Below are 24,438 nucleotides of genomic sequence, written 5' to 3'. Positions count from 1 at the left end.
CGTGAGGTACATTATTGCGGTCACTACAGCGCGGTCCTTTCTTAATGCCATAAACGTGCTCTGGCACACCGTCTCTTGTGGTGCCGCATAAAGGAAGTCTCTAGCATTTTTGAGCCCATAAACCTACTCCTGCTTGATCAGGGTAGAATTAGCTATAACTGCCCACAGGTCGAGTTTAGACATGAACTTGATTCACCGAGGAGCTTGGATGGAGTGCATCGACGCAAATTATAGACATTTCATTTCGCATTGTTCGAGTGCAAACAAGTCCACCGCTTTAGTGATTTTTTGTGTTCTGAATCTCTTATGCTGTAGAGCTCCAAGTCGGGCTAGTTGGTTGACATGCATGGTATATTTTAACTGCGCTAACCCACACGGACAAGGACGAGGCAGCCAAGACGTCTTGTCTGCCTCGTCCTTGTCCGTGTGGGTTAGCGCAGTTAAAATATACCATGCTGTTATGCTGTCATTAGCTGGATATAAGATAATGGCCACTTATAACTTAACTTTTTTTTTTCTTCTTGCGAGTGGGCTGATTACTACTGTCGGCAATGAAAGTCCACGAAGATGCAGTCAAGTTGAGAATGGAAGTGTTAATTGTGACAGGCTTTTTTATAATTTGTAAAGGCGTTTATTAGACACCAGCCGTTTGGGCCGTCCGTTGTCATATTCATCAGTGAAAGAAAATACGCTCTAATTCTAGGTGGTGACTTCAACATCAACATGTTAGCTGATAGCAGTGCTAAATTAGAACTCGAATCGTTGTTAAACTCTCATTCTTGTAAAAATTTTATAACATCCCCCACGCGAATCACTCCACAATCAACAACACTTTTAGATCTGTTTATAACCAATTTTGATCCCTCGTTTGTTAAGGCTGGCACTTTAGTTCATAATATTAGCGACCACTTGCCTATATTTATGTTTGTCAGTCAATTCACTAACACACCTAAACCACTGCATTCGGAATTTTCATACAGACTAATTACCCCAGAAACACTATCTGCTTTTAGAGACCGCTTAGGCAGAACAAACTGGAACGAAGTATTCGCAACGAGCGACCCCAACTTGGCATACGATTTGTTTATGAAGAAGTTTTCTGAATTATACTTCGCATGTTTTCCCGTCAAGACTTTTAAAACCTGCAAAGAAAGTCGAAAACCTTGGGTAAATAAAGAATCCCTCAATCTTATAAGAAAGCGGGACCATTTGTTTAAGGCATTTATATTGAGTAAATCCCCTGAAGCCCTCAAAGCTTTCAAGAAATACAGAAATTTTGTTACTAAACACCTTCGGAATACAAAAAAGCAATATTATTCTAACCTGTTTAACTCGACACAAGGACGCACAGAAAATGTTTGGAAGGCATTAAACACTGTAATTGGTAGTGCATCTGAGGCAGTAACTAAAATTGTAAAAGACGGAATAGAAGTTCAAGGCTCTGAGCTAGCTAATGCATTTAACGATTTCTTCCTATCAGTTGGTGACGCTACCACCAGCAGCGCTGACCTAAGATATATGAATGACCGAACTAACCAAACCATATTTTTAAAGCCACTTTCAGACGGTGAGCTTGTAGCCACATTTCTAACCCTCAGCAATAGCAAAGCCACTGACGCGGACAATATTCAAATAAAACCTGTAAAATATGTCATTGATATACTAGCACCATGCCTTACCTACATATTTAATATGTGTTTGTCTACAGGAATTTTCCCTCGAAATATGCAGATAGCAAAAGTTACAGTTGTATATAAAAAGGGCAATAGAAATGATATGTCCAACTACCGTCCTATCTCAGTTCTGCCTGTATTTTCCAAAGGTTTGGAGAAAATAATTTTGAAAAGCCTGACCTCTTTTACCGACCGCTTCAACTTGATAAGCTCTGCACAGTATGGCTTTCGCAGAAACAAGTCTACAGAGCTCGCACTACTGGCCCAAAAGGAATTCATTCTAGAAAATTTCGAGTGTAGAAATATGGTGCTTGGGCTTTTTTTAGACTTTTCAAAAGCCTTCGACCTCATTAATCATGATATTCTGCTTCAAAAAATGGATCACTATGGCATAAGAGGTGTCACGCACAAACTAATCAAGTCGTATTTACTATACCGTACTCAATTTGTTGCCATCGAAGGAAATCATTCTTCAATAAAATGCATTAAAACAGGCGTCCCTCAGGGAAGCATCCTGGGACCGTTTCTGTTCATACTTTATATTAATGAGATTGTCCACATTGATAAAACAGCCCATTATATAATCTATGCTGATGACACGAGTTTATTCTTTTCGGGCAAATCATGTGCCGATTTGGGTAGTCGAGTGAATAGCGCACTGTTTGAAATTAATGCATGGGCCCAAATGAACTCCCTAAAACTAAACATTAATAAAACGAAGGTAGTTTTATTTCACCCCCGCCACGCATATGTCCAGTTACCCACCATTTTGTTAAACAACTCTAAAATTGAAGTGGTAAAAAGCTTCAAATCATTGGGCGTGTATTTTTCACAAAACATGACATGGGATGATCACGTGAACTACATTATTAATAAACTATCTAGGACAACAGGCATTATGCGCCGCCACTGCTACAATTTTCCTACCTCTGTTAACATACTCATATATAACTCTTTATTTTTGTCTCTATTAAATTACGCATTTCTTGTATGGTCAACAACAACAGCTGGAAACATTAGCAAACTTACCGTCCTGCAAAAAAGTGCTCTACGCCTAGCCTGTAAAGTTCCATATCGCTACCACACTGCAGACTTGTTTAAGAAGTACCACATCATTCAGGTTACATCAATGTATGATTACAAGCTATGCCGTTTATATAAACTCGGTTTGCTGAAAAATAATGATGACATGACAAGCCTAGCAAGGCTAGAGAAAAACATTCATACTTATAATGTACGCCATCCTGAAGTGTGGTATGTCGCGAAATGTAGAACTAATTACGGAAATCAAATGTTAAAATTTCAGTTGCCTACACCTCTAAACCACATAATAAAAGAAAATAACATTGACATATCTGGTACAGCACCAAAACAACTGCGTTTAATGTTTGTATAATGATGTGATACGACGATTTCCTTGTTCTTTATGACTGCTTCGTAATCCCCTTTTCAAATGACGTTTTATATCTTTTGTGTTTCCTTAGTAGGTTGTACTTCCTTAGCCGCACGCTTTTATGCTTTCCCGTGTGCTAGGGGGGTCAGGGCACCTCAAGCTGTCCTTACAGCTTTTACCTGCCCTCCTCGTAACTTTTTCTTGTTGCGGAATAAAATTCAATTCAATTCAATTCAATTGTTTGAAGCTCCGAGCTCTCCGCACTAGCGGCGTTGGCGTTTCTCGAGGAAAGCGCAGGAGGGATCGATCCACCATAAAGGGCTGGAGAGCGTGACCCGCTATGGTGTTCGGATTCTTCGCTACAATCACCCCCGGGAGCGAAGAGGGAGCCGTCGGGCGGCCTAACAGTTGGTCCCTATGACAGGGTCATAGTAGGGCTTGAGGCGCTCGACGTTGACAGTGTCGCGTCCACGGCGGCGCATGTCCGCAGAAGGTTCAACTGGTTCGATCACGTAGTTGACGGGAGATGTGCGTTCGACAATACGGTAAGGGCCTTCATACTTGGGCACTAGTTTCGATGAGAGACCAGGTGTAGCGGAAGGAATCGAGAGCCACACAACAGCTCCAGGAAGGAAGGTGGGTGCAGAAGTGAGGTCACCGCGTGTGCTCTTCTGCCGCTCTTGGTCATTAGATGTGAAGACCCGTGCGAGATCGCGGCACTCTTCAGCATGTCTTGCCGTGTCAGAAATGGGCGCACATTCAGACGCATCCGGCCGGTACGGTAGAATTGTGTCGATGGTGTGCGACCGGTGCCGACCATACAGTAAGAAAAAAGGTGAAAAGCCAGTGGTGCTCTGAGTGGCAGTGTTATACGCGGAAGTTACAAATGGCAGAATGACGTCCCAATTAGTGTGGTCGGAGGAGACGTACATAGCAAGCATGTCCCCGAGCGTAAGGTTGAAGCGTTCTGTAAGGCCATTGGTTTTGGGGGTGGTACGCCGCAGTTGTGCGATGAACAACGTGGCACGCCTTGAGAATGGCTTCAACTACTTCGGACAGGAAGACACGCCCACAATCACTGAGTAGTTCCTGGGGTGGCCCATGTTGCAGGATGAATTGTCGAAGCAGGAAGGAGGCAACATCGCGCGCTGTAGCTGCCGGTATAGCGGCTGTTTCGGCGTATCGCTCCAGGTGGTCGACGGCCACAATGGTCCAGCGATTTTCAGCCGACGTCAGGGGGAGGGGTCCATACAAATCGATGCCGACGCGTCTAAACGGCCGGGTAGGGCAAGGTAAAGGTTGCAGACCGGCTGGCGAAGGGCGGGGTGAAGATTTCCGGCGCTGTCAATCGGGACAAGAGCGAACAAACTTGTGAACGTAGCTGTACATCCTGCGCCAGTAATACCGCTCTTGAAGGCGCTGGTAAGTCTTAAAAACTCCGGAGTGTGCTCACTGTGGATCAGCATGGAAAGCTGCGCATACTTCGGAACGCAGACTGCGGGGTACCACTAACAACCACTGGTGCCCGTCGGGGTTATAATTGCGTCGGTGAAGCAGGTTGTCGCGAATGGCAAAATGACGTGCTTGGCGACGCAACGTGCAAATGCTTGTTTGTGCCGACGAACTAGAAAGCAAGTCTAAAGGGAGGCAATCCAATGGTCCTTGCGTTGCTCAGAAGGGATGGCGTTAAGGTCGAGCGAAGAAACAATAATCTCGGATAGTGAGGAGCAGGCATTGTCAGGCAAGGGAGAGCGCGAGAGGGCGTCGGCGTCAGAATCTTGGCGTCCGTTGCGGTAGAGCACCCGGACATCGTAGTGCTGCAGGCGAAGTGCTCATCGAGCAAGACGGCCCGAGGGGTCCTTCAAGGACGACAGCCAACATAGTGCATGGTGGTCCGTCACTACGTCAAATGGGCGACTTTATAAATAAGGCCGGAACTTAGTCAGAGCCCAGATGATGGCCAAGCATTCTTTTTCTGTCACAGTGTAATTTGTCTCAGCTTTCGTAAGCGTACGACTTGCATAAGGGACGACATATTCCGGAAACCCTTGTTTGCGTTGGACAATAACAGCGCCGAGGCCGACGCCGCTAGCATCTGTGTGCACCTCAGTGTGCACCTCAGACCACGAAGTGAGGGGCCCGTTGCGTGACAGCAGTTTCGTCAGGGGTGAGATGATGACGGCGAAATTGCGAATAAAGCATCTGAAGTGAGAACAAAGACCAATGAAACTGCGCAATTCTTTGGCAGACGTTGGCTTAGGGAATTCGGCGACGGCCTGAAGTTTGGCCGGATATGGGAGTATCCCATTCCCATCCTTGGATACGACGTAACCGAGAATTGTCAGCTGCCGAGCAGCAAATCGGCACTTGTTTAGGTTTAATTGTAGGCCAGCGTTCGTTAAGCACGTCAAAACACACCGTAGGCGTTGAAGGTGCGTTGTGAAGTCCGGCGCAAAAACAACAACGTCGTCAAGATATCACAAGCATGTGTACCACTTCATAGGCGGAAACTTTTCATTTTCCCGGGGGTCCGGCCAGCTTTCCGAAACCTACCCATATATACAGGGTGTTTCAGCGAACACTTTCAAAATTTATTTAAGGTTGCCTCTGGCAGATAGCCCAATTCTAGTTAATGAGCTGTTCTACTCGAAGAGGCGGACATCAATTGCACAAAAAAGTTAAATGCATAATCGACTAATTAACAAAAATTCACTAATTAAGTTTTTAAATAATTACCTGATGGCCCATATTGCAATTTACAAATTGTAGCCGTGGAGTTCGCGAGGCTGATCCACTTAAAATTAATTCTCAGGATGACGCCAGTTTCGAGATATTAATTCCCGAACTTTGCGGAGAAATGCATTGGCGTTACAGTTAATTTTGAGCTTCAATGCATGAAGTGACGTTTTGTTAAGAACCTAACTGGAACGCCAATGCATTTCTCCGCAAAGTTCAGGAATTAATATCTCGAAACTGGTGTCATCCCGAGAATTCGTTCCAAGTGGATCCGCCTTGCGAACTCCACGGCTACAATTTGTAAATTGCAATATGGGCCATCAGGCAATTAGTTAAAAACTTAATTAGTGAATTTATGTTAATTATTTGATTATGCATTTCAATTTTTGTGCAAGTAATGTCCGCCTCTTAGAGTAGACCAGCTCATCAACTAGAATTGTGCTATCTGCCACAGGCAACCTTTAAGAATTTTTGAAAGTGTTCGCTGAAACACCCTGTATATATATATATATATATATATATATATATATATATATATATATATATATATATATATATATATCCTTTGCTAACAACTTTCAATTTCTCGCTTTATGGCGCCACATTTATGTCGACCCTCCAGGCAAATTGTCGCGGTTGTCGTCGCCGTGATGTTCCGCATTAAATCCAAAAGCCATATACATGAGCGACCCATACCTTGTAGGTGCGGGAAAAAGCACGTAACTGTGAGCCGAAAAGGATGGCGGCTTGATGGCATTATTTCCCACGCGCTCAATATTCGGGTTAGTTGCAGGTCACGTAATCAAACGCGAATGGGAAGGAGAGCGCGCGTCTTCTCCTCTAGCCCTGCCGTAGCTGTGAATGACTGTGCGCGGCTTACGCTTATGGGGCCCGCGTGCCATATCTAATTGTCGGTAATCATTGGTGGGTGCAATAATAAAGGGCGACCAGGGATGGCTGCTCACTTCATGCGCGTTGTCTTCCTTGCCGGGCTGGCTTTCTGCACCCCTAGTGTTGCAGAGTTAAGAGACAGTGGACATCGCAGATCACTCACAGAGGCCGTCAGTAGTGGACGTAAAAATAGGCAGATAATGATGATGAATCTAATTTTCAGAGTTGCGGTGAATCGCGCGGCTGTACGAACCGTTCGCCTTCGTTGCCGGCGTTCTTCACAATGCTTGCGTTGTGAAAGCGAGTGCTCGAGGTCATCCAGTGAGGTATTTACAGGTTTACATGATCCGTGCTTACTATGTCCCCTATGTCCACTATGCTGATTATTTTAATTGTAGGTGAATGTTTACTACAATTTATATGGCCACTATAACTAACGTATAGACTCGTGTAAGGGCCACACTTGTCTGTCGCGATTTTGACGAGCCTTTCATGGGGCCGGGCCATTTGACCTAATTTTTCCAACTACGAGTATGAAATCAGCCGTAAACCTCCACGATTGCCTCCTCTCGACATCCAGTAGCGACGCGCGAAAGTACGCTGCGCGCAACAATTCGCTGTTGAGCCCGATCAGAATCAGCGCATGGAACGCGATTGCTTCTCGGTTGGATGACTTTTTTTTTTTTATATTGACTGTCAAGTTATGGGTGCGGCCCTTACACAGGGCGATCCTTACACGGATTTACAGGGTAAGAATCTTCCTTCGTGTAATTGTCTTCTTCGCTATCACTAATACTGCTTCGCCTTCCCGGCCAAACTGCACTCTTTATTATTTTTTAGTACTTTGAGTCCGAGTATAAGCGCTGCTTATACTCGGACTCTTCTTAGGAGTAACGTTAAGAGACAGGAAGAGAGCGGTGTGGATCACAGAACAAACGGGGATAGCCGATGTTCTAGTTGACATTAAGCGGAAGAAATGGAGCTGGGCAGGTCATGTAATGCGTAGGATGGATAACCGGTGGACCATTAGGGTTACAGAATGGATACCAAGAGAAGGGAAGCGCAGTCGAGGACGGCAGAAAACCAGGTGGGATGATGATGTTAGGAAATTCGCAGGCGTAAGTTGGAGTACGCTAGCGTAAGACAGGGGTAATTGGAGATCGCAGGGACAGGCCTTCGTCCTGCAGTGGACATAAATATAGGCTGATGATGATGGTGATGATAAGCGCTGCTGCGCATGACTTCTAGACTTCTATTTATTCTGATTTTGAGTGAATCTGGCTTGGCATCATTTCGGTTACTGAGTGAATTCTATATAAAAGATGTTTCAGTGAACAGTTTCCAAAATTTTTAGAGGTGGTCTGTGTGGCCTGTGGCAGAAAGTAAAATTCTAGTTCATGAGCTCCTCTACTCGAAGAGGCGGGCATTACTTGCACAAAAAATTGAAATACATAATAGACTAATTAACAAAATTAAGCAAATAAGTTTTTAGCTAATTACCTTATTGCCCATGTTGCAATTTACAAATTCTAGCCGTGGAGTGTGGATCCACTTTGAACTAAATCTCAGGCTGACACCAGTGTCGAGATATTACTTCTCTAACTTTGCGGAGAAATACATTGGCATGACAGTCACTTTCTCAACAAAACGTCGTTTTATGCATCTAAGCACAAAAGTTAGAAAAGAAAAAAATTATGGAATTTTACGTGCCAAAACCACGATCTGATTATGAGGCACGCCGTAGTGGAGGATTCTGGAATAATTTAGACCACCTAGGGTTCTATAGCGTGCACCTAAATCTAAGCATATCTAAGTATACGGGTGTTCTAGCATTTCGCCCCATCGAAATGCTGCCGCTGTGGCCGTGATTTGATCCGGCGACCTCATGCTTAGCAGTCCAACACCATAGCCACTAAACAACCACGGCGGGTAAGCGCAAAAGTAACTGGAACGCCAATGCATTTCTCCCAATGTTCGGGAATTAATATATCGAAACTGGTGCCATCGTGAGAATTAGTTCCTATTGCATCCACCTTGCGAATTCCACGGCTATACTTTGTAAATGGTAACACGGGTCATAAGTTAATATGTTAAAAACCTAATTGGTGATTATTTTTTATTAGTCGATTATGTATTTCAATTTTTTGTGCAAGTAATGTTCACCTCTTCGAGTAGACCTGCTCATGAACTAAAATTGTGCTATTTGCCACAGGCAACCTTTAAAAAATTTTTGAAAGTGTTTGCTGAAACACCCCGTTATTATATGGCCTCTGCATGCAAGATGCGATGTTTCCATCCCTAATGCGTAAATGTTGTAAATCATTAGAAGATCTTTTTTTAACACGAAAGTGTTTTATGCCGGGGTCCACTAAGACTTCACTGACGTATTTCCGTCACGGAAATACGTCAGCTTACAATGTACACGAACATAATACAAAGAAAGAAACCAGAAGAAAAAGTTCCACAAACATGCAAAATTTGGAAATCGAACCCACGACCTCTCGGTCCGCGACGATAGATCGCCGAGCGTTTAACCCATTGCGCCACAAACGCATTTGCAGAGAGCTACACAGACGCGCCTTATATATCTAACACTCCTCCGTGTACCCGCGCTCTTGCTCGGGGCGGTGCCGCCGCCTACGAGCAGAAAAGAGAAGTACTGCATTATGACACTAACGCGCACCGACAGTGAACGCTTCGGTGGTCTCAGCACTACGACGCCTCGATGCCAGCATTCGAAGGGACGCTGGCATCAAGAAGCACTACCAACGCCACCTAGGTGGCGTTCACCGTACTCAGCACAGCGGAGCGTGGCCTCCGCAATTAGCTCTGAAAATGTTTCTGAAGTTGATCGCGGAGGCTGCAATTACGACGCGCTGTACGCGCTGATTTGACTCGGTGACGATTCAGTTACGTGCTTTGTATTGCGCGTTGTATTAGTGTGTCAGTTACGTGCTTCGTCTTTCGCGTTGTGCTAGCGTGTGAAGCGTAGTGCAGCTTCCATATGCACGACGGTTGCTCATGGTCATCGACGTTGGTAGTCGTGATGGAGGAGACGTGCCACCAGGCGTCAGCGTGGGTGCATCAACGCCTAAGGGCACTTTAGCCACAAAACACCAATAGACATTATATATCAATGTGCAATAAACATTACACTACTTCTGTGAAGACACGTTTCACTTTCGTGTTCTATACCGATTCCTATATAAGAGGATCAACCACATTTTTCTTCTTTTATTTTGTCGCCGGTCGTTAGCATTGCCTACTGCAAAGAGAATCAATATTGAGACACATATCACTCACGTGCTTTTCAAAGGCCGTTTATAGAAGACTCTGCCGAAGGGGTCAGTGAAGACTGCAGGTTTTTTTCAGGGTCAAAAAAGCACGCAAAGTAATTTGAAGGGAGGTGAACATACATCGAAATATTCATTCTCTAGGTATAGGCTATCCATTTAGTTGGCTACCTCCTTCTCTTTAAAAAAATATAATAAACTTTGTCTTCTGTGTATATTTAAATATATTGTGTCTGTGCGTGGTATGAGCGGAAATTTGTGTTTAAATGTTAATGTGAGGAAACATGGATGAGGTAGCCGCCGCTGGTGCTTCTAATGCGCTTGTCCTCCTATTGTTAGGATTTGCCGAAATAAAGCGAAAGTATAAATTAAAAGCCCTGCACGTCCGCGCCAACAATGGTGTCGTAAGCTTTTAGCCACAACAAAAGTGAAAATGTGGAGGCAACGCAACTGAATCCTCAAATTATGTGGGTAACAGAACTCCGGTAGTGACATTTTAGGGGCGCGGGGGGGGGGGGGGGAGGTAAGCGACAGATCTTAGGGGGGGGGGGGGGCTCAGCCCCCCCCCCCCCCCCGGCCAGGGAAAATTCCGGAGGGGGCTCGAGCCCCAGAGCACCCCGTAGTCGGCGCCTATGTGCCACTTCAAGCCACGCAGAAATGTGTCCATCATGCGCTCAAAAGTTTCGGGCGCATTACGAAGTCCAAAAGGCATTACGTTAAATTCGTATACGCCTTCGGGTGTTACAAAAGCTGTATTTGGCCGATCGGCGTCTGCCATGGGTACTTGCCAGTACCATGAGCGCAGATCTAAAGACGAAAATAATTCTGCGCCCTGTAGACTGTCAATGGCGTCATCTATGCGAGGGAGAGGGTACACGTCCTTGTGTGTGATCTTGTTGAGGCGCCGGTAGTCGACACAGAACCGCACAGAACCATCTTTCTTCGTAACGAAGACGACAGGGGATGCCCATGGACTGTTGGAAGGTCGTATCACCTCGCGGCGAAGCATGTCGTCGACCTGTTCATTGATTATACGACGCTCTGCAGGAGATACCCGATACGGTCGTTGCCGCAATGGCGGTTGCGAGCCAGTGTCAATGCGGTGCGTAACAGTGGACGGTCCGGCCTAGGGAAGTTTGCCCGACATCGAAAGAAGAACGAAATTCTTCTAAGAGGCACAAAAGTTCAGATCGCTGGACCGCCGTAAGGTCATCGGCGATAGAAGAACCGAACACATCACTGGACGGTCCCTCACAGGTAGAAAGAGCAGTGAGCGCACTGGAACTAGCACAGCAATGGTCATCGGGGAGGTCTATAACTCGCACGTCTTCGATTGCTTGTACATGGCCGAGACATTGTCCTCGAACAGCATCACAGAGTATGGAAACGGGTTGCAAAGGAAAATGGTGCTGGAGCCCTGTTTGATGTCCACTGTCGCAAAAGGTAGCAGCAGGCCTGTCCGGGTGAGAAAGCGGTCAGATGGAGACAGGTAGTGCAGCAGCGTCGGAGAGGCCGCTGCAGTACATGGGCACGACCGTTGACGTGTTGGGAGGAACGTGGCTGTCGTCTTGAACAAGCAGCGTCCTCAACAGCGAAGTATTGTCGGTGAGCGGCAAATATAACAGCGGCGAGAGTTCCCTCTCGGCACGTGCGCAATGGATAACGACATCGTGGCGCGAGAGGAAATCCCAGCCTAGGATAACGTCATGAGAACACGAGGTGAAGATGATGCATTCTATGGCGTACAGGGTCGTCAATAACAACACGAGCAGTGCAAGCCGCTAAGGGGTGGATATGCTGAGCACTGGCTGTGCGGAGGGACAGTCCAGCATGGGGCGTCGTGACTTTCCGAAGTAGGCAGCAAAGGTTAGCGTCCATAACACATTTGGCGGCTCCTGTGTCCACGAGTGCAGGTGCGCGAACACCGTCAACAAGCACTTAGATCACATTTGAAGGACTGCGTTGAGCACTTTCACGTTTCGACGGCGCCGCAGCCCTTGCCTCATGGACTGCGACGATTAGTTTTCCTCGTCCCGAGTTACGGGACGGGGTCGCATCGGCGACACTGAGCGACGGCGTGTAGTTGGCGTCGGGCGCAGAGTCGGTGACATAGCCGAATGAGGGTCGGAATATGGACGGTTGAACTGGCTTGTCACGGTTTATGCGTCGCTAGGCGGCTGAATGCGATTACAATAACGAGCGATGTGACCGGCATGGCCGCACGCAAAGCATATCGGCCGGTTGTCGGAAGTACGCCACCGGCTCGCCGGGGTAGGTCCCAACCATGTAAGAGGTCGCGTGGTACAGAACGGCTGCTGGTATGACGGCATGGCAGGCTGCGGTCGGGGCCTAGCCGCGACGTTGGCATAACCGAGAGGCACACTCGGAGAAAGTGGTTGAGTCCTCGTGACGACTTCAGCGTAGTTGAGTGGTGCAGCCGTCGGGACCTGTTGGGGCGTCGCGACGACATCAGCGTAGCTTAGTAGAGCGGCCGCAGGAAGATGTTGATGCCGGTCTGGCAAGACCTCGGCGATTTCCTGGTCGATCACGCGACGGAGTGTGGGCTTAACATTCGTTGCGGGCTGTTGCACATGGGGCGGCTGAGCGAAGGTTAGCAAGGAGAGCTGGCGTGCAACTTCCTCCCGAACGAACGCTTTCATTTCTGTGAGCAGTGCGGACTGGTCGGAGATGGTGGTCAAACCAGCAATGTGTTTGTTACGCGATGAAGGGCAACGTGCCAACGAGCGCTGCCAACGAGCTACGAGCTCCTCGTAGCTTTGGCAGAGAGTGACGATGTCTGTCACGGACTGAGGATTTTTCGCAAGTAGCATGTTGAACGCATCGTCTTCAATCCCTTACATGATATTTTGTCGGATTCCGACATCGTCGCGTTGACGCGTTTGCACAAGTCCAGAACATCTTCAATGTAGCTGGCAAATGACTCACCCGGCTGCTGTGCACGTTCTCGCACTCGCTGCTTGCGCACCGCAGGGCGACCAAACACCGCCACCAAAGAAGCCTTGAACGAGGACCACGTCGGAAAATCGGTCTCATGGTTGCTGTACCAGAGACTGGCGACACCCGCGAGATAGAAGATAACATTGCTTAGTTTTGCGGGGTCGTCCCATTTGTTGTGACCGCTTACCCTCTCATACGTTGTCAGCCAGTCCTCCACATCGGTTTCGTCCGCGTCGCTGAAGATGGCAGGGTCCCTGTGGCGAGGCACACCAGAGTACATGACAGACTGAGGAGGCGCTTGCTGGGATGGGGTAGGTGGCACTTGCTGGGATGCGTCTTCTGGCGCATCCCAGCAAGGTTGGCGCATGGTTGAGCGAAGGGTACGGGATCGAAGCTCCAGGATTCACGCTGTAGGCAGAAGCACTCTACACCAATTGTAAAGGCGTTTATTAGGCATCAGCCTTTTGGACCGACCGTTAGTTCAAGGCCCGAGCTCTCAGCACGAGCGGCGTCTCTCGAGGAGAGCGCTGGAGGGATCGACCCACTAGAAAGGGCTGGAGAGCATGACCCACTATGGCGTTCGCATCCTTCGCTATAAAATAAATAAATATACTACTGCTACTACTAATGCTACTACTACTACTACTACTACTACTACTACTACTACTACTACTACTACTACTACTACTACTACTACTCTACTACTACTACTACTACTACTACTACTACTACTACTACTACATCAATTGGAAGCGCCTATATTATACTCCAAGCAGAAGATCTGCCTTGCTCTGCACTAAATGGGAAAACTCAAGCATATTGGGCAGCGCGATGTTTCGAACCATCTTGTTCGAACTACAGACAAAATTAACTATTCGCTTCGTCAGTACACGAAGCACCCGCTGCATAAGAAAACACCACAACATCCTGAGAGTGTGCTTGATTTTGAACCCTCATTGCATTCGTATAATTTTAGTGTGTCCAACACTATTAATGAGTTGCAATTTGTTGGCTGCAGCCGTACGGCATCAGAGGTATATCCAGCACAAACAGTTGGGCCGAGTATATATAGATGTGTCAGCCCTGCGAAACGAAGCTGTCATAAGTGCAATATAAATCTGTAAATCGCTGACTTGAATTGAACGTGCAGCAATATAAGGGAATAAGTATTGATCACTGCCTTTCAGCGTATACTGAGAACAATTGACCAGCCTCGACTAGTTTCGCTATAAGTGAATGCTTCATAGAACGAAAAAGACGCAACACACCAAAGAAAAGACAGGAGAAAGGAAAGGGTGTCTACTTTATTGGAGAAGCAAAGAAAGGAGACGCCCTTTCCTTTCAGCTGTCTTTTAGAGCGCAGCTCTTAGGCGCCCGTTCCTGCGCCGAGCGCACCTTCTAACCGAGCGAACGGCTACCGAGCGAAAGATGAGAGCGAAGCGGGCGATAAAAGACGGCGCGAGGAGGAAAGCGGATGAGAGGCTATGGCGAAAGCGTGATAAGAAAAGCGCAGCGCCACGCAAGACGATGGCTACGAGATGTCGCCAGAGTAGCGCGCGACGTCAGGTGCCTCGATGCACTCGCTCACCTCCACTCCGTTCGAGGCACTCTATGCGTCGTCTGTTCACCAAAGCGCTGCATGAACGGAGGTCTGTCTGCGGCGGTTGCTATGAATCGCCCCCTTGAGTCAGCCACGCGCGACCTCTCGCGATCTGCCTATTAGCGAGAAAGTCCCGCCACACTTCGCTCCGTTTGGAACGTGCCGCACGAGACGATTGTCTGTGCCAGCCAAAATATCCCGAAATGAAAACACGTATAAAGCTGCGTTCCAACTAGCCCAATAACAAGTTTTATTAAGTTAATGCATCTCATAACCGGCGCAAACAACCTACTTTTAGTAAGCATTTCACAGAGAAAACGGCGCTGGCAGAATCTCAATTTTACTATCAGACACCACGTATATCTATAGGGCCCCTTTCGAGATGTGAACACACGCAAGTAGCCGAGCACCAGGGCGGGGGACGTCTTTTACCTATCAGAAAACCAGTGGGTTTCCGGCGGCACCGGGATTCTAGCCCAGTACCTCCCGCATACGCTCTACGATTTCATTACCGCACACTTAGTCCACACACTTTGAACTTTGCCTTCACATTATTCATAACCGGTCCCCAATGTTTGCCAAATATAAACAAGCCGCTTTGTTTATGGGACCGAAGACACATGGGAAACCTACTACCAACCTCGTATAAACCAAGAAAATGGCGAAAGAACGAGGGTTCAGTATTTGTTTGGAACACTCCTAATAAAACCAGAACGCTGAATGTTCCCCGCACGTTATTCTTAGGATTATACCCACCTACACCTAATGCATAGCCGGCCAAATGTTTAGCTAGCTTATGTAAATGCGTTTTTAGAGCGTAAGCAGTTATGGGCTCATTCTAACAGCCGTTTCGGTTGGCGATGGCACGACTGCTGGATAAGAAAAAGGTCCAGCGGCCGTGGCGATAGTGTCCGCCGCCGCTAGTGGTGTCCGGTGTCCGTAGCAGCTATCGCAGGGAATGAGGAAAAAAAAATACCCAGCTCCAGCCGGGATCGATTCCGGGCCCGCTGCGTGAGAGTTAGTTACTCTACCGCTGAGCCACACCAGCTTTTTTTTTTTCTTTATTGCCGGAACTTTCACTTAGCAAACACCAATTGCATCAATTTTTGCCACAGAAAGCAATACATAATTATGCATATACACATGCTTTCATTCTTTCATGCATACATGTTGTGCGGTCAGTCACATTTTTGCTTGCATTTTCATGTCATGTTTAAAATTCTTTTAAAGTTGCGAGTGGCTCAATCCTCGTCAGCCAATCTGGGGGGCACTCTTGATATTTAATTACGTCGATGAATTTGGAATCACCCTCCCGGAATAGTAGTCGTGCAGTCATTCGGAAAAAGTAGTCGTGCAGTCAAAAAACCTGTCATTCGAGCCCGCCACCAGCAGTGGAGTCCCATTAGCATAATGAGGTCCAAAGGCAGTCCGTCCTCGTTTTCTATAGTTAAAAATCTAATACCTAATTGATTTAAGGGCAATGCTTTCTTTAGTGTTCTTTGAAGAACGTCCCAAAAATAAACCACTTCCAACAATGCAAAAAAAAAAAACGTGGTCTATTGTTTCCAATTGTCTGCATATAAGGCAGTTTGTTCCCCAATGTTGTCATTCTGCAGATAGATTTAGAAAAGGCTTTTGATTTTGTCCCGCATGATATTTTGTAGTTAGTTCTTGAACATGTGAATGTAGGATGAATCATCGCTGAGGGAGTAGCTCTGGCGTACCGGTACTGCTCAACACGGCTGATTATTAATAAGACACTGGGGACCCCCATTAAAATAGAGCGTTCCGTTCGCCAGGGATGTCCACTGAGCCCGCTTCTGTTTGCCATCTATCTAGAAAGCTTTTGTGTGACAATCATTCAGAGCAGTAGCATAAGGGGCTTCAGACTCATGGAAGCCGAAGTGAAACTCTTAGCATATGCAGACGATGTAGCGGTGTGCTGTACATCGAAAGAAAGCATTACAGAAGTAACCACCATTGTTAGACATTTTGGATACACAACAGGGAGCGCTGCTAGTTGCAGTAAGTGTCTGGGTTTTTGGCATGGTGAATGGCAGTCAACACCGGAAGCGTTCGCCAACATTAGATGGATTAAATCGCTAGCTAAATACTTGGGCGTACCACTCGAACGTTACCGTCGTAATGAAGGCTACTGGCTCGAAGAAGTTAAGCGAATCAAGGAAAAAACAACAAATTCGAAAGGCACTTATCTGTCAATGTTTGTGAAAGCCACTGTATGCAACTTGTTTTCAATAAGCAAGATATGGTACGTCATGCAAGTTTTCTCTTGTTCTCGTATAAATGTGCAAAACATTCACAGAGTTTTTGCTGTGTTCATTTGGGCATCAGAATGGGAGAGATGTAGCCGTATGAACTTGTTTAAGCGAGTCAAAGACAGGGGCCTAGGCCTGTCACATCTTTTTGTGAAACAGATAGTGAACAGGTCTTTCGAGACGTGCGCGACCATTTTCTGCGCACAATGTGCCAGTTGCGACTGAGCAAGCATCTGCCGGCTTATGTGGTAAGCAATTTAAGTATGCCTGGTGCACTTCGAGGGTACCTAAGGGAAGTAGTTGACAGCGTCCGTTTTCTGGCCGTACATTTTTCTAATGATTACCTTTTTTCGGTGTCACGGAAGAAATTATACAGCGATACACTTGACATGATCATACCGGTTCCTATGTACAGAGCCATAAACAGTGGAGGACATGGACATGACGTTTTAAAGCGTGTTGAAAAAAACCATCCTTTTGAGGGAAAGCCAATTTCACGGCTGCGCCTGCACCATAGAGTTCTTATGGCCTGCACTGCCACCCGCCGCGCCACCGTCTTCGCGAGCCTCTGTGCGCAGTAGGGTGCCTCGATGCCAGCGCCGCCGTTCAGGGTGGTGCCATCCTTTGACCGCACCCGCGCCGCCGCTTTCTCGCTGCGACGCCATCTTGAGTCACAGCGAGCGGTTGCGAGTGCTTGGTGCCGGTGCTTAGTTCGAGACACAGTGCGCGCGGATGCTTCGCTGACGCTTCTACTTGCTGGACAGTGTTCAGCCGCATGAATGACAAGCTTGTCAAGTGCATCGAGTCGACATGACGGGCCGTTGTGTTCCAAAGTGCACCGGATCGACGCGTAAAGGGTTTCGTTGTTTACGCTTCCCCCGGGACCCAGAGCGAAGGAAGAGATGGGAAGCCCAAGTAAAGCGGTATCACTGGAAGGCAACGGATAGCTCCTACATTTGCGAGGTAAGTGTCAAGAAAGTTTAGACTATCGCATCGTGTTTTTTATAAAAATGTCACAGTTTCGCCCTAAGGGCGAAGCAATGAATGCGATAGCAACACAGCAATGTCATACGAAGTAAGGTGAGCGGCTTTGGTAGCAATATGAATTGTAGTAAACATGAGCTGATTAAGTAAACAGGTGCGCTGCGGCGTAAGTAGACCGACATGAAGAGAGACTCGATGACCACGAGAAGGCGCGTGTGAAACGGTGGTGTTGATGAGAAGCGCTTCCCGTGGGCAGCGCGCGTGCGAAGGGACACACCTGTAGCGCTGCACTGCCGATCCGGGCAGCATTGCATGTGTGGCGTGCGTTGGAAAATGTGGCCCGACTATTACTAACTGAATGAACAAGCGTGGTGTGAGCGCGCACAAACAAACATGGATAGATCACACTGAATGACTGCAGACAACGACCGTCAAAACTCTGGCAGCAAGCGGATACGCAGCAGCGGGCGAAGGTACGTGCGGTCTATCGCTTCAACAGAAACTGAGCGGCGAACGCATAGTGCATAAAGGTCAGAGCCGTGTGGAGATAAGAGACGGTGCGGCGAGCGACGAGCGCGGTTGTTGGCAGAGGAAAAGTGCGCCCCCCCCCCCCCCCCCCCGCTCCCTCCGGCGCTGGCTTCCCGCTTCCTTGCTTGCGCGTGGGAGAGATAAGAGACCGTGCGGTCGAGCGACGAGCGCGGTTGTTGGCACAGTAGAAGTGCCCCCCCCCCCCCCCCCCCCGCTCCCTCCGGCGCTGGCTTCCCGCTTCGTTGCTTGCGCGTGGGAGATTGAGTGCGTTCGCTCTCCGTGACAGCGCGCGTCCCAGCACGCTTCCGCTCGGGCATACGGCGCGCGGTGAAGATTTTATCTATACGGAACCTCACGGCGACGGCGACGGCGACGCCGACGGCAGAAATCCGGTTGAAGTGTCCATATAATTGCTATCGCAATAAAATACAGGTGCAGCCAGGTACAAAATATTTTTTTCTATAAGTTACATACCGGGACTTTGCCGGTACGGGCCTTTTTACAAGAGAAGGGTTTTTATTTACCTGAGCCACGCCAGCGCTTGCTAGCACGCAGCGGGAAAATGCCCTATAAACACGCCCTAGCGCGCGAGGAAACACGCAATTTACACGCGATGAGACATGCGCGTCGCGTGGCGTCGATACGTGCACACTGTGCATTGCATTCGCACATTATTACACCAGGTGGCACGCCATGTAGCAGATGCACACATAGAGTTAGTATACTATCTTTATAGGAAACACTGGGCGAAAAAAGTGGGAACCGCAAAGGCGCCGCCATGTTGCTACGACTCAATTTTGTAGCACTAAAGATATTCAAAATTTTACGCAAAAGCAAGCACGTACGCACGGACAATGTTTTAAGTTCATTCCGTAATTTTTTCAGAAAGATCGTATGGCTATTTAGAAAATTTTGATGTAAAACTTACGGTGGTTAAAAGGCTGCGTTTGCAGGCGCCTTAACTAGATGGCGCTACCATACTGACGGAGGCTCGGGATCGCGTTGATAGCGCGCTCGTCTGAATCGCATCTCGTCGTCTGCGTCTGCGCACCTGCATAGGGTAGCAACATGGCAGCGCCCTTGCGATTCACGATTTCAATACACGGGCGCTATGGGGTGCTTTTCCTCTAGAGTTGGTTATACTAACTCTATGGATGCACAGGTAGCGGTACAAGGTACGAGGAAGGAAAAGAAGTTTAATGATATGTGTACAAAAATGCTAGCAAATATATATATGTTGTGTACCTGATTAAATCAATCTGGCTAGGTGGCATTGTCCCCACCACGTTTCAAAGGGGATGCCAATAAATAATAATCATAACCATCATTAGCTGGCTAGGTGACTCTTTGTCACCGCTTTGTTTCAAAGCGGATGCCAATAATTCCATAATCATTATCATCATCATTAGCATCGTAGCGTGCCTGTTGTCATGCGATGTGAGAAGCGCGCCGCAGAGCGTTGTTACGTTGACAAATTATATCCCAGTTGCATATTAATACACCAGGTGACACGCCATGTAGCAGTTGCATAGGTAGTTGTACATAGGGAAGGTTTGAGGAAGAAAAAAAAAAGATTAAGGAGATGTATACAAAAATGCAATAATGAAATACATGTATAGCATACCTGATGAAACATATCAAGCTAGGTGACTGTCACTGTCCCGTTTCAAATGGAATGCCATTAAATCACCATTGTCATCATTTAGCATCGAATCGTGCCATTTCTTATGCGACGCGACATGCACGCCACGTAGCATCGATACGTGCGAACATTACATTGCAGCTGTGCTATATTTCAGCAGGTGTCCCGACACGTAGCAGTTGGTTGTAGCTGGACCTGGTTAACTCAAGTAGGCTAGGTGACTATTTGTCACCATCCCGTTTCGAAGCGGATGACAATAAACCATCATCATCGTCAACAGCATCGCATCGTGCCACGGGTCAAGAGATGTGACATGTGCGCCACGTAGTCTGGATGCCTGTGTTTACTCTTCGGTACACGTTATGGCACCTCCACGCAAGGTACAAACCTCTGCTGAAGAAGGGAATCGTATAGCTACGCACGCGGCTGCAACCAGGCAACGAGATCGACGTGTTGCAGCGCAATCCACATCTCACCTTCGACGCCGGGCGGACAGTTGAAACTATTCCCTAGAACACGGCGCAAAGAGACTTCGCTGCGAAGACGCTGTAGTCCTTGGTGCAAAAAATTAAACTCTTATGGAGCCACTTCTCCAGCTTACGCTGTGACTGTGCTGCGCAGGCCTGTGACATTTCTTTTTTCTGCCGTACAGTGCGTTACGATGGGACGAACTTGCGAAACGCTTGAGGATAACTAATGCTCACAAAGCTCGTGAAGATAGCATAGTCATTTGTAAGTTTGTTCCTTATTTAAGGTGCTGGCGCACAGAAAGTCGCCGCTCGCGCACGCTATTTAAAGATTTGGGCGACTGTACACTTGGTCTAACTTGTAGTTTTTCCAAGACACAGGTAATCGTAGCATAATATGACCGTATAGTGCTTTCGAGCACTTGTCAAAGAATTTTTTCACAAAGGCTGTATTGTTTTATACACATTTAACTTCGAGAAACACATTTGGACATTATCGGTCTGCGAAGCACATAATTAACTCACACACTGCATACTTTGGGTACAGCGTACATATAGCATGGCGCCGATTTTCTGCAAATATTAAATGGCTGATTTCTTTGACCCTCATAGGGCAGCGGATAAACTGTGTAGGCGCTTCATATAATGCCTCTGAACAGGTCGAAAACTAGGGTTTAAAAATTTTTGGCTGTCTCCTAAATATAAACACACACTTCAAATTTGCCTGCACATGACGCTGAACATTTCTCACGTCATTTCCTTTCAATATAAATTTCGTGTGTGATCTACTCTCTTTTCTTTAGAAAAGCGTGAAAACAGACGTGTCATGTTTTTGTGCACTTCTAGTCGCACTAACTCCTTGGCTGTAAAAGGGACAAAAAGTAAGAAGAGTACGCTAGCTGCAGAACTCACGCAGTAGGTTCATTGTCATCATATGGGTTGTTGGGCACGACAGAGGGCAACTCACGCTTCTTGAGCGAAAGAGTGGCGCGAAAGAAAGAAAGAAAGAGGAAAAGAAAAAAGAAGGAGAAGAAAGATGCAACGGTAAGTGAAAAGTGCACTCCGAAGATTTCTGACAAATTTTCAGGACGCGTAGCGTCACGTATAGACATGTCGAACATGTGGAGGAAAACATTGTCCATTAAGGTGCTCCTACGCGGATACATCGCCACAAAGACGGCGACGAGCGGCTGCACAAGCCAATTTAGAGGCCCTTTGTAGGCTGCCATCAAGACCGCTTTGATCCTTTCGCAGAGTCCTGTGCGCGCGTATTGCAGGCGATGGAATCACCGGACTCCCTCTTTCAAAGAGCGGCGCGGTAATTTGCTGCGACCCACCGGAGGCGATCTCTCCTCACACATAAGGGCTGATCGTGAGCGGATACCCGGTTGCCGCGACGGTAGTCGGAGAGAGCCCTAGGATCTGCTGCTCATAAATATTTAAACCCTTAGCTACCTGATACAAGCTGCGAACCTGAATGCTGGGCGCGATTTGCTCCGTTGCTGTAAACATACGTCAATCACGCTCATTGTTATTCGTTCTCCTTCTGCACAGGTGGTTATTTCATTGGCACAAATGGCGTGTCTCCAATACGAGCGCGAATAATGGCAAATGTACTCCGCAGGAATAGGTTTACGGTAGCGCGAAGACAGGACAAAAGAAGACACACACACGGCGATTTTCACATAGCGCAGTGTGTGTGTCACTGTCTTTTAATAGCGCTACCGTAAACCTCTTCGAGATGCGTTGCCCACATTGCAACCCTCGTGTACCGTTTCTGGTCAAGTTGCGTCTGTGATGTTCAAATTAGAGCTTTATGACTACCATTAAATGTATTACTCATTAAATACATTAAATCCTAGGATCTTACGTGCCAAAACGACAATCTGATTATGAGTCACGCCACAGTGGAGGACTCCGGATTAATTTCGACCAGCTGGGCTTTTTAACGTGCACCTAAATCTAAGCACAAACGCGTTTTTGCATTTCACCCCCACCGAAATAAGGTTGGGTGGTGCTGCTGAATGGATATTTTGAAAGGGGTGTGCGAATGTTGAAAATTTCGAATACGAATCAGAGAATCTACTATTCGATTTCAGCATCCATTGTTAGAAACTGTCGAATAATAGTTTCCGTGAGAATATGAGGAATAATAGTTATTCGAGTCTTGATTCAAAGGCCGATGTGACTGAACAGTATTTCGAATGAGCCCGCTGCAGAAAAGCCACGGTTGTTGGTCAGAGGTACCAGTTGCTAAGCGAACGCATAGGCAGGTAGCTTCCAGCTCAATAATATCGAGTCAATAAGTGAGAATACCTTGCTTTTAGACAGCTGATAGACGAATTCGTTGAGTAGATTGAGACGAAGCAATTTAATATTTGGTCAGTCGCACCATGTTTGAACAACTCTAGCACATTGCGCGAGGCTGTAGTGTAATACTTCTCTCATTCAACGAAATCCACACGCTAAGTGCACCTATAGTGAGGTGCTGCTTCCTCGTTTCATTGCTGTCGTTGTCATGGTGCACCAGATAATCGGAGGCAGTTGTTTTGAATTTACAAGCCTCTCAGTTGACCGGACGTTAAGCTGCGAAAGGCATTCCACACATGTATGAAACAAGGCCAATAAGCCTTTTTTTTTTTACTTTTTACCAAACTGACCCCACAAAAGCGCTATGTTTTACTTTGTTTAGAAATGAAAAAAAAGAAAGATGTTCTAAAGTAGTGTTTCTTGAATATTCGCATTCGATTCCATCGGGAAATTTTACTATTCGAACGCCCTTTATTTGGAAGAAAAGAAGACAAGCAAGGAAATATAAAAAATATCCCGCCCCGGAGGCACTCACAGTTGAGGTCCACTGTAACGCTGGCGGAGACCGGGAAGGAGATGTTGTTGTTGGTGGCCAAGCAGGTGAAAGTGGCCATGAGGTCGTTGCGGCCCAGCGAGGGAAGCAGCAGCTCGTTCCTCGAGATCCCCTGAGAGGTCACGTTGTACTGGTCGTCCAGCAGGAACGACTCGCGCCACCACGTGACCACCGGCGGAGGACTGCCTGTGGTCATCGTAAGGACACGACGTATAGTAGCGACGTGAATGCAGTGGATACATTTAGGTACTGGACGATTCCCTATGTCACGATCAACACACATACGCGGATAACGAGTGCGTTTCCTCCTCTGGCAACTCTCTAATGCGCGCTCCCAAGGTGTGAGCCCTTTGCCAATCTATTGGTGCGCAAGAAATTACGTCCAATGCTCACTTCTGTAGCGGTTGGGGTGCGATTGGTACCGAGGTAACTACTACGAGCATAAGTCATCTTGAAATGTAAATGCATACATTTAAGTGAACTCTGTAAAAGGACATAAAGATAATTCGTCAGAGACACTTAAGACTGCTTACGTGTGGGAATGCTAAGGCATTATAGTCTCTTTAATGAAGCCTTTAGTCAGCCAGATGGCTGCGACGTGACGTGTGCGATGACGCACGCACTAAGCACACCTTTAGTCAGCCAAAACCGTGGAGCCGCCGTGGCGTCAGGGAAGCCTGCTCGTCTCCCATCCCGGAGGACTGGGCTCGATTCCCACCCAGACAGAAATGTACCAAATGTTCTTTTAAAAGACATGAATTTACATTGCTTACCTCCCTAAGAAATTTGACGACAATGCTAGCATTTTTATGTGTTTTTACTGTTTGCCCCGTCGGCATTGGTACCATCGCTGGGTCACGCCACCGCCAACGTTGGATTTTCGCTTATTGGGGAACATAATGCTTTCGCATTAAAATTACTTTGACCACTCACCTCCTTCAACTTGACAAACCAGTAGCAAACGATCTCCCTCGTTGTATGGCCCGATGATGCTCTTGCTCGGAAGGATTTCCCCATTCTGGTCGGTGATGATTGGTTCGTTGGGAGGCACTGGCGGGATGAGAAAAGGATAGAAGGACGCAGAGAATTAGCCTTTGCCTTTGCGCGAAATTTCGTTTACACCGCCTGATCGTT

General features: G+C 47.2%; 1 protein-coding gene across 2 annotated transcripts in view; it reads right to left on the bottom strand.

The window, feature by feature from the left end:
- LOC119457109 (nephrin) overlaps positions 1-24,438 on the bottom strand; it is a 423,265-nt gene that overhangs the window by 330,495 nt on the left and 68,332 nt on the right. For both annotated transcript variants that reach the window (XM_049669958.1, XM_049669959.1), the window contains 2 exons: positions 24,238-24,354; positions 23,287-23,490 (listed from right to left, as the gene is read on the bottom strand). In XM_049669958.1, the coding sequence (XP_049525915.1) occupies positions 23,287-23,490; positions 24,238-24,354 (321 nt within the window). The remainder of the gene's footprint in view (positions 1-23,286; positions 23,491-24,237; positions 24,355-24,438) is intronic.

The sequence above is a fragment of the Dermacentor silvarum genome, chromosome 6 (assembly GCF_013339745.2).
Source record: "Dermacentor silvarum isolate Dsil-2018 chromosome 6, BIME_Dsil_1.4, whole genome shotgun sequence".
In the NCBI taxonomy this organism is placed as follows: domain Eukaryota; kingdom Metazoa; phylum Arthropoda; class Arachnida; order Ixodida; family Ixodidae; genus Dermacentor; species Dermacentor silvarum.
This window is presented reverse-complemented; position numbering and strand designations above follow the sequence as displayed.